The 11,405-nt window shown below is 45.7% G+C and overlaps 1 protein-coding gene across 1 annotated transcript; it reads left to right on the top strand.

The window, feature by feature from the left end:
- Window positions 1–4,178: 4,178 nt before the first annotated feature.
- On the top strand, window positions 4,179–11,124 carry Mboat4 (membrane bound O-acyltransferase domain containing 4). Its single transcript, XM_055593405.1, has 3 exons — window positions 4,179–4,297; window positions 7,406–7,630; window positions 10,161–11,124. The coding sequence occupies exons 1-3, from the start codon at window positions 4,179–4,181 to the stop codon at window positions 11,122–11,124; spliced, it is 1,308 nt and encodes a 435-aa protein (XP_055449380.1).
- Window positions 11,125–11,405: the final 281 nt, after the last annotated feature.

Here is an 11,405-nt window from a genome sequence, read left to right as displayed (position 1 = left end):
TGGGACTACAGGCTCATGCCAGCACTCCAGATTTTGTTGATTTGTACAGTGGTGTTTATTTCCTCTGTCTTGCTTAACCGTTTTTCTAGTGTGGCCTGTTCTTTTCTGTGGTTGCTCTTCAGTCTGAAAGATTCCTTCAGGTATCTTCTGTGGAGCTGGCTTAGTGGTCATAAGTTCCTTTAGTCTGTTTTTGCCATGAAAAGTGTTTCTTTTTCCTTTAGTTATGATAGGTAGCTTTAGTGGGGGCAGTATTCTGGGCTGGCAATTGTTAGCTTTCAGAACTTGAAATACATCATTGCAAGCTCTTCTAGCTTTTTAAGGCTTCACTGCTCTTCTGATGGATCTGCCTCTTTCAATGTACTTGGTTTTTTTTGTTTGTTTGTTTGTTTTTGTTTTTTGTTGTTGTTGTATGTGAGTGTTTTAATTACAATATGTCAGGGAGGTTCTTTTCTGGTCTGCCTGTCTAGTGCTTCCTGTATGTGGAACTTCTCTGTCTCCCTAAAACTATGGGACATTTCCTGTTGTAATTCTTTTGAAAATGTTTTCTATGCCTTTAGGATTAGATTCCTCACCTTGTGTGCCTGCAACCTGTGCACTATTGAGTAGCTCTTAGAGTTCTCATTCATACTTTTTTCTTTTTAATTTTACTTTTGCCCTTGTTGGATTGGTCTATTTCCTGCGGTTGACTTCAAGATCAAATATTCTGTCCTGTTCTGGTTGAGTCTATTGCTAAGGTTTTTCCATGGGGCTATTTATTGGATTTTGGTGTTGTTGTTTTGAGACAGGGTCTCACTATGAAGCCCTGGAACTGACAGGGTGGACCAGTCTGGCCTTGAGCTCACAGAAATCTTCCTGCTTTTGCTTCCCCAGTGTTGAGATTAAAGACCTGGCCTTTTACAGTTTGTTTGTTTTTGCTTTGAATAAGTTACTTTTTTGTTACTGAGATAAAACATCACAGCCAAACACAACTTAAGGAAGAAAAAGTTCATTTTGGCTTATGGTTCCATAAGACTTTATGATGGCAGAACCTATGTATGGTAACGGTTGGAGGACCTGGGGGCAGGAATAGGAAGTTGAGATTTCACATCTTGAACCACAAGCACAGAACAGAAAAAGCAAACTGAATGTGTCAAAGCCCACCTTCCATGACATCTTACTTCATTCAGGTCCCACATCCTGAGCCTTTTTAATTAGCACTGCCAAGGGTTCAAATACCCAAGACTATAACGGTTATTTTTCATTCAAACCATCATAGACTTACCATGGTTTTCATTTCCAGCATTTCAGAGTGGTTTTTCTTCAGCATTTCTCTTCTTTCATATCCTTCATCCTCTCGTTATTTTATTCAGCAGTCAGTGCTTTTGAAATTTAAAGTAACAATTACAAAGACGTTCAAAAAAACCATAGTAAGTCTCCTTTGGAGAACTTTCGTTGCCTTAACTGTTTCATATTATGTCACTGTATTGGAATTTGTATGTCTGGTGCTATTTTTTTTTTTTTTTGGCTTGGTGGTTGATTATATTTTAGCTTCATTGGTTGCACTGTATTATTGTTTCTGTTATGCACCTAGGCGCCTTGCTTGCATGCAAGCATGTGGACCATGTGCATGCCTGGTGACCTCAGAGGCCAGGAGGAGGGGTCAGATCCCCCTAGAACTGAAGTTACAGATAGTTGTGAGCTGCCGGGTAGATGCAGAGAATAGAGCCTGCACACTTGGGAAGAGCATCAAGTACTCTTAACTGCTAAGCAACTTTGCCAGACCCCTGGTTTATTATTTTTTTTTTAAATCAGCTCTATTCCTTTATTTTCCACTTTTTTATGTGTGGGGATATTTTGCCTGCATGTATGTATGTATACATACTGCATGCATATGTGTGCCCAGAGAGGCTAGAACAAAGTATTTGATGATTGTGAAATGCCATGTGGGTGCTGGGAATCCAGCCTAGGTCCTCTGGAAGAGCAACCAGTACTCTTAGCCACTGTGACATCGCTCTAGCCCCATCTCTGTTCTTTCAGCTGAAACATTTGCAGGGTTCAAATAGGGCCTGGATGTGCCGAAGTTGAGTGTGTAGTTTAGAAAATAACTTCTCAGTCCAGGAGCGCAGGCTGCCTAGTGTGAGCTCTGTATTATTCCCTGCATGGGGCATTGACTAGGAGAGCAATCACAACAGCTGGGTAGCATCACCACGTCACCACTCTGCAGCTGTCACACCAGCCAGTTAACGGCAGTGGCTCCCTTCATTTTAATAACTATTGGAGGCGAAACACCAAGGATGGTATGGTGCTTATTTATATTTTAGTTAAGATTAGGAATGGGAGGGAAATAGAGTGAGGAAAGATAAGGATTACATATAGAATGAATTTGTTGTTGTTTGATTTTTTGAGACAGGGTTTCTCTGTGTAGCCCTGGCTGTCCTGGACTGGCTGGGTAGACCAGGCTGGCCTCGAATTCATAGAGATCCGCCTGCTTCTGCCTTCCTGAATGCTGGGATTACAGGCACGCACCACCACACCCAGCTTTGAATGACTTTGAAAAGAAAAAAAAAATGAAGTGGGTCAAATAGTTGGGAGGGGAAAATGAAGATAACTGTTGGAGTACACTGATTTTAGAGATAATCAGTGCTATGAAAGGTTGTAATTAAGAAGTAAAAGGAGGAGATAAGAATGACAGAAAGACACAGGAAGAAGAGGGAGTATATGAAATATGGCTGAAGAGTATAGAAGAGAATGTGTTATAGGCTCTGGAGAGTGGTTAAGCCTGATCCCTGCTCTTTCAGAGATCCTGAGTTCACTTCCCAGCATCCATGACAGACGGCTCCTAGGTGCCTTTAACTTCAGCTCCAGGGGATCTGATGCGGTCTTCTGACCTCTTTGGGTACCACCATGCTAGATGTGGCATATATACACAGATGTACACACACTTAAAAATAAATCTTTTTAAAAATATGTGTTGTAGTAAATTCAACAGAGAAGCAAAAGCAACAGCCTTGAGACATCACTGAGCAAAATACAAACAGGAGCAAAAACATCATGGAAATGAAATCATAGAAAACGAGAGATAAAAAGATATTTGCATAGTGACTTACTGGCACAGCTGGGCAGAGGTAAAGGCGATCCCTCTGGCTCTCACACGTTTTGTGTGGCACTGTGTGGGGACTAAATGATAGAAATTCATTGTCCATAATTCTAGAAGCTGGGGAGTTTGAAACCAGGCTATGGTGAAGGCCAGTTCCTCACAGATGGTGCCTGTCACTGCATCCTCATGGGTGGAAATAAGTTCTGTCAAGCCCTTTGGTAAGACCACCAATCCTATACAGGAGGGCAGAGAACTCATGGAATCCCTGAAGCTTCACCCCAATACCATCACCTTGAGGGTTAGGCTTTGAGGAGGGGCACAGACACTCAGAACATAGCATCGTGTAATAAAACGCAGGCCGCCCTTCTATTCTGATTGTTTTCTTTCATAAACACTCACTAAGATGAATGTATTTATTTACTGTCCCCTTCTCCCCCAAGAACTGAGATCCATGGGAGTAAGACTCCTGAATGTCTTTCAGTCTTTTTTCAGTACTTTAAATGTTTATTGAATACCAAGTATGCTGTATCCCTATTCTGTGTGCTGGAGATATTTGAAATAAACGAAACTTTTTTTCCTGCCCCTTTTAGAGCTCTTGCTTTTATTATAAAGGGCAGAAAATAAAGTAATCAACAAATAGGTACATGATGTGGGGGGTGATGCTGCAAAGGAAGAAAAGCCGCTATAATGGAGGTAGTTGAGAAGAGATTTCTTGTATTTTGTCTTGTAGATCTGCCTTCCTTTTGCCATTAATCTAGGCTGTTCTGCTCACAAAAGATGTTTTTCATTAGCTTAGTGAAGAAAATATATGACAATGTGATGGCCAGAAAGGCAAATAATATGCCATGTTGCCTGCACGGTACAACCTCTGAGAGTGAGTTTTCAGTAAACACTTCAAGGTGAGAGAACACTGCAGCGTGCTTTGGTTTCCATAGCTCGGTCCCTTTATCAGAAAGCCAACCTTTACATTGCTTATCTCCAGGGCTCCCATTTTATTTTGTCCCCTCACGCCTTTGTACACATCATAGAAAGCCAGGGAGAGCCTGGTTGTAGGAGGGCTCCGGTTAAGAACTCTAGGAGGACAGCGTGCTCCAGGTTCATAATGGATTGGCTGCAGCTCTTCTTCCTCCATCCTGTATCCCTTTATCAAGGGGCTGCTTTCCCCTTTGCACTCCTGTTTAATTATCTCTGCATCATGGATTCCTTTTCTACATGGGCCAGGTAGGCTGATACTGCTTTTCCATCTAGGAGTACAATAAAAGGGTGGAAATCTGGAAACCACAAAGTGGTCTGCACATGAAAACGTCATACGTTGACTACTCTCTATTTGTAACTTACGCATGTGGTGAGCTTACTTTCCCTGTCACCCATTGCTGGCTGCTTGACAATGACTGTGCATAGATTAGTAGTGGTTCTCAGCCTTCCTAACGCTGAGACCCTTCAATACACTTCCTCATCTTGTGGTGACCCCATTGCTACTCCATAACTGTAATCTTGCTACTGTTATGGATTGTAAGACAAACATCTGATGTGCAGGATATCTAGCACGCAACCCCAAGGGGGTCACAACCTACAGGTTGAGAACCACTGGATTAGAGTAAAGCTGACTCGGAAACTAAGTTCATGTTTGCATTGACTCAAAAATTGAAAAGTTCACGGGAAGTGGGTAATGGGTAGATGCTAAGATGATGCCAGAAGTAGTGAAAGGTAGACATCCTAGGTGCGGACCATGGATCCTGGTCTTCAGTTGCCTTAGTTGCATAGAATTTTGCTTACCCTAAGATTAAGCTGCATTACTTGTATGTTACATGTATAACAAAGTAATAGTTTTAAGGGATGTCTTTGAGTTTTTGTTGTTTGTTTGTTTGTTTGTGTGTTTGTTTTGAGAAATAAATCAAAACAAATCTTGGTAGAATATCCCTCAATTTGGCCTAAAATTGCCACTAAAGATCTGAAGACTGGATCATTTGTTTCTTTGTGAATCCATTAGAAGCAGACTCTGTTTGGAAGAGGACTGTGTGGAAGATCCTTCTGAAAAGTCAGCAGGCTATTGCCCAAAGCCACCTCCCAACTTCTCTTATTTAGGAAACTAAGATTTTTATTTAGGGAAGCTGTGTGTGTGTGTCCCCACATGTGTGTTGTGTTCAGGGTTGAGGCCAGGGCCAGGCACGTGCTGAAAATGCACTCTACTGCTCAGCAGCGCCTCTAAGATCCACCTAGTGTATCACCTTAAGTAAAGTCTACTGTCTCTAATATTTACAATTACTGGGTTTGACTAAGTTAGGATGTGTTTGTTCTCTTGTGTTAACATGGTGGGATGCCGCTTACCCTTGTTTCTGGGAGGTGAAGACAGGGGACAGTTATTTAGTTTTGTTTGGTTTGGTTTTCAAGACAGGGTTTCTCTGTGTAGCGCTGCTGTCCTGGAACTCAGAGATCCCCCTGCCTCTGCCTTCTGAGTGCTGGAATTAAAGGGGTGCGCCACCACTGTGCGGCTTTAGGGGAACAGTTATGAAGAGGTCTTCTATATTTAGGAGGATTCACAAAGCGTTAAAGCAAGGTGAGCATAAAAGTAAGGGTTAGGCCCCATGCACTTGCCTGAAGGCTAAGGTGGCTCATGTATCCTGTTGAGTTGTTTTAAAAAATACTTATTTATTGTATGTATGTGTCTGCTTGTGTGTATGTGCAAGAGCTGGTGAAAGTCACAAGAGGGCATCAGATCCTCTGGAACTGGAGTTGTAGACTATCGTGATTCTCCTGATATGGGTACCTGGAATCAAACGCAGGTTCTCTACAAGAGCAGCAAGTGTTCTTAACCACCGAGATATTTCTCCAACCCAAAGACTGTTGAGTCTTAATTCTCTTGATGAGTCCTTGTATATGTGAATAAACTTTCTGAGGCACCCTGTCCTCACCTATAAGATGCAAATGCAAAATGATTAAAAAAACAAAACAAAACCAACAATAACACAACTTGTCTCATGTCCTTTGTAGCCATGTTCACTTCAGTGTTGAGGAGGAATCCAGAGCCTCAGACATGCGATCAAGGGTTCTACCAGAGTCCCACCCCTAACACTCACATTTATTTACTTGTTTGTTTCTGAGATAGGGACTCACTGTATACCCCAGGCTGGTCTTGAACTCATGATTGTATGGTGTCAGCCCCCTCAGTACTGCTCACTACCAGCTGAAAGCCTAGAGATGAAATCAAAAGCACTCAGTATACACACTCTTCACTGTATACATGTGTAGACATTTGGTGTTTATTAATCCTTTAGGGCTGCTGTCTCTGGGTGGAAGGGTTATTCCTAGCTTGTACTTCTGCTTACAAGGAATGAGTATCCTCTTTATGTTTACGTGGTTAGTTACTGCTCTACTGCTCTGACAAGACACTGACCAGGGCAACTTTCAAAAGGAAGCATTTAATTGGGAGTTTGCTTACAGTTAGTCCATGACCATTAGGGCAAGGAGAGTGATGGTAGGCAGGCATGGCACTAGAGCAGTAGCTGAGACCAATATGTCCTGATCTGCGGGCAAAGAGGCTGAGTGACACACCTCCCCAGACAAGGTTGTGTCTCAATCCTTCCTAAACTGTCCACCAACTGGGAACCAAACATTAAAATAGCTCTGCTTATGGGAGTCATTCTTACTTAAACCACTACACATAGAAGTGTTAATTGGAGTGAAATGGGATGAGTCATCTCAAGCATAGGCAAAAAAAAAAAAAAAAAAAAAAAAAAAAAAAAAAAAAAAATCATCCCAGGAATGGTCTTGGGCTTTTACGTACTAGAATTTTCCACACTGAGGCATCTGCTGATCTCACAGGAAAGTCCAATAATGTTTATTAAAGAGCAGGAGAGAGCAAGAGTGAGTGAGCAAGCTAGACAGAGAAAGAGAGAGGGAGAGAGAGGCAGGCTGGTTCTGGCATGGGCTTTTGAAACCTTCAAACCCACACCTCCTCCAATAAGGCCACACCTCCATCAACAAGACCACACCTCCTAAACCTTCCTAAATAGTTCCACTAACTGTGGCCCAAGCATTCAAACATAGGAGCCTACGGGGGCCATTCTCATTCAAACCAACACAGGCTCTTAGTGGTTACAGCCATTTGTATGAGGGGATGCAAGAGCCACCAGGGTCGCCAAGGGAGGAAACAGGATTTGTCTCCTGAGGTAATCGTTTACAAGGGACCTGGGCTCTATCTCCTTCGGAACGGAAGATTCACTGTGGCAGTAACACAGCTTCTTCACGTTGTATTTGATTCCTTGGGATGAGGACGATGAAATTCATTGCCACACTGTCCTAAGTGTCACCTTGTCCCTTTTCTTTCAGGTACCTCTTTCTCCTGGTTGGAGGAGGTGTCCTGGCTTTGGCTGCCATGGGCCCCTACGCTTTGCTCATCTTCACCCCTGCTCTCTGCGCTGTGGCTCTGGTGTCCTCACTCGGTCCACCGGAAGTCCACAGGCTGACCTTCTTCTTTCAGATGGGCTGGCAGACCCTGTGCCACCTGGGTCTTCACTATACCGAATACTATCTGCAAGAGCCTCCCCCCGTGAGGTAAAGACCCCTGTTCGCTTGGTTGGTGCTAAACGGACTCTAATCCTCGTCATGTCCGCGGAGCATGCGCTTAAGCTACTTGGCTCCTCCCAAGGCTCGGCTTCTTTTCCTAGAAAAGGAGCACTGAGCTGGCAATAGCTTTCTCAACAGTGTTAGAGATAATCAATGCAAATACAGTGCCGTAACTACGGACAGCCATTACGTGCTGCTGCCTGAATAACTCAGTAGCTGGCACTCGCTGTAAGTGTCATCGTGTCTGGCAGTGATGACAGTTTGCTCATCTCAGCCTTGGCAGTTATGGCACAGCCAAACCACAGAGGGCCTGGCTGGCTGCAGCTGCGTGTTATCTTTATTCAGGCTCAGCTGTTTTCATCACTTCCTCCACCCCGGAGAAGGCTAACCACCCAATCTAGAAAGCAACAAAGAACAAAAACCGAGGGCTAATTACAGGCTAGAGACATGTGCCATGAGTCAGTTGGACTGAGAAGATTAGGAAAGCAAGTACCTGGGCTTCTGAGGCGTAATGTTCCTGGCCCCCAGCAGCTGTCAGCTGGCATAGGCCTGTGTCACAGAGCACTGCCCTGGGCGGGGCACCTGTCTGCTTCTAACCTGCTGGAGCTCCTTGGATTTGCCACTCCCCCTGCCTCTAGAATCCTTTAAAAAATTATTACGACAGACCGAACGTGATAACACCCGCCTGTAATCCCAGCGGGAGGAGGTGGGGGCGGGAGGATCAAGAGCTGAAGCTGCCTCAGTTACATAGCAAATTGGAGACCAGCCTGGTGAAGAAGACCCTGTCTCAATCTCAAATATATATATATGGCAATGTTCACCAAAGGCTTCAGGCTTGTGGGCTGGAGAGACGCCTCAGTGGGCGAGACTGCTGTGCAAATCTGTGGACCCAAGTTCAAACCTTGAGAGGTCGTAGAAAAAGCTAGGTGTGGTTGTGTGTGCAGCTGTAACCCCGGCTCTGGCTGGAGTATGTTGGGGGAGGGGGTAGGGACAGGAGTGATTGAGCAGAGCATACACCCCATGGTCTCCTTCAGCCTCCACACACACTCGGGCACACACACACACACACGGGGTGGGGTTGTGTTATGGAGACCGACTTAGGGCTTGCTTCTCTCAGAAAGCTTAGACAGTAAGTGGGCAGGATTACTGTACTAGACAGGATGAGTCAGGAGTGCAGTGGGAAGTGGGGACCTGACAGAGGCCTGAAGGGCGAGCTGAACGGGTTCTGATGGGAGGAAGGCTGGGGCAGATGTGGAGTGACAATGCTTGCTAGCTCGCCAGAGCCGCTGCGGCGGAGCCCACTGACTGGCAGATACACACTACAGAACTGTGTCTCTCCACGGCTTGGGCTCTCCTGGGTTGTCACGTGGTTATCTGTGTGTACATGCGTGTGTGTGTGTGTGTTCGTGTGTCAGATCACACAGGTGGGACTGTGTGTCCTAGCGATTAAGTCAGGTTGAATGAGTGTCTGCCCATGACATCACTTTAACTGCATCCTTGAAGGTCCTGTCTCCAAATATGCTCCCATTGAGTCCCCAGGGGTTAGACCTTCAGAATGTGAACTTGGGGGGACACAGGCTGCCACAAAAGGGAAGTTGGCATGTGGAGGTGACCCTGCTCTCAGGGTAAGTCAGGCAAGAGGATCTGATGTCCTTAAGTCCTTAAGTCCGAATCAGAACCAGCACTGGGGACAGTGCTGGTTTCTTGATTACGCATTGTGTCGTTGCCATTTTCTGTGGCTGTCGTCAGCAATCTCATTACCAGGGGATCGTGGGTGTCACGGTGATAGTTCGGGAGGCTGGTGAAAATGAACCCCAGGTGCTCAGGAGCCACTACTCACCCTGATGTAGTCTTCTGTGCATATCCCTCCAGTCACCAAAATATGACAGCAAAGGCCTGGCTTATATTTAAGAGCTTCAGCTTTCTGTACTCATCTTTTTTATTTTTATTTTTTACTACCAATGCTTGTTTCTTTTGTATCAAATTTCTTCCAGGTCTCCAGTCTTAAATTTCTTTTTACTGATTTTTATCTATGGAATGGTCTAGAACTTACTCTATAGTACAGTCAAGCCTCTAATTCGCTATCCTCCTGCCTCAAACCCTTGGAGCTAGGTGGCTAGGTGTGCACCACTGACTCTGATCCTAATATTTGTAAACGATTCTTTTTTTAAGAGGAACATTTTAATTTATTTATTTAAATTGATATATTGTATGTTTGTTTTGTATGTATTGTATTTTTTTCTTTTTCTTGAGGCAAGGTTTCTCTCATGTAGTCTCTTTGTAGACAATACTGGCCTTGAACTCAGAGATCTGCCTGCCTCTGCTTCCTGAGTGCTGGGACTAAAGGCGTCGTACTTCGACCACCGCCTGGCATGATTAGTGGTTTGGCCCTGGAATGATGCATGGTTTTGAAAGACTCTAAGAGACTTTGTGGAGTGTGATTTACTCTGAGATCTGTGGGCAGGAGAGAGAGAATAGAGTGTGATGTCAAACATACATATATGTAAATCTCTTTCAGATTCTACATCACTCTTTCTTCCCTCATGCTCCTGACGCAGAGAATCACGTCCCTCTCGCTGGACATCTGTGAAGGGAAAGTGGAGGCAGCATCGGGGGGCATCCGGAACAGGAGTTCTTTGTCTGAGCACCTGTGTGAGGCTCTACCCTACTTCAGCTACTTGCTCTTTTTCCCTGCCCTCCTGGGAGGCTCCCTGTGCTCCTTTCAGAGATTTCGGGCTTGTGTTCAGAGACCGAGCTCTTCGCATCCAGGTATCTCGCTCTGGGCTCTGACCCGGAGGGGTCTGCAGATTCTTGGGCTGGAGTGCCTCAAGGGGGCGCTGCGGAGGGCGGCGAGCGCGGGAGCTGGCCTGGAAGACTGCCAGCGGCTGGAGTGCATCTACACCCTGTGGTCCTCCGCGGGGCTCTTTAAACTCACCTACTACTCCCACTGGATCCTGGACGACTCTCTCCTCGTCGCGGCGGGCTTTGCCTCTGAGGCCGGCCAGAGGTCCGGGGAGGAGGGCTACGTCCCTGACGTGGACATCTGGACCCTGGAGACCACCCACAGGATCTCCGAGTTCGCGAGGCAGTGGAACCGAAGCACAGCTCGGTGGCTCAGGCGGCTCGTCTTCCGGCCCAGCCGGCGCTGGCCGGTGCTGCAGACTTTCGCCTTCTCTGCCTGGTGGCACGGGCTCCACCCAGGACAGGTGTTTGGCTTCCTGTGCTGGTCTGTCATGGTGGAGGCCGATTACCTCATTCACACCTTTGCCGACGCGTGTATCAGATCCAGGCCCCTGCGGCTGCTCTACAGAGCCCTCACCTGGGCCCATACCCAGCTCATCATCGCCTACGTCATGCTGGCAGTGGAGGGCCGCAGCCTTTCCTCTCTCTGCCTGCTGTGCTGGTCTTACAACAGTATCTTCCCCGTGGTGTACTGCGTTTTGCTTCTTCTGTTAGTGAAGAGAAAACACAAACGTAACTGAAATCCTTCCCTGCCTTTCATCTCATCCAGCCATAAAAATGAGCTTAGAATGACAGAGGATGCGTTGATGATGAATGTATTTAAACATTTTCATAATAAAAAAGTTTTTAAGTATTAGATGAATAAACCTGCCGGGCTGCCCACGGAACCGGGCTTGCCTGTTGTGGTTTGACTAAGTATGGCCCTCAGAGGTTCATATATTCAAATGCTTAGGCAGTGGCACTATTTGAAAGGTCTAGATGGTGGCCTTGCTGAAGTGTGTCACTAGGGGTGGGCTTTGAG

The sequence above is a fragment of the Psammomys obesus genome, unplaced genomic scaffold (assembly GCF_907164565.1).
Source record: "Psammomys obesus unplaced genomic scaffold, mPsaObe1.curated_primary_1811, whole genome shotgun sequence".
Lineage (NCBI taxonomy): Eukaryota > Metazoa > Chordata > Mammalia > Rodentia > Muridae > Psammomys > Psammomys obesus.
This window is presented reverse-complemented; position numbering and strand designations above follow the sequence as displayed.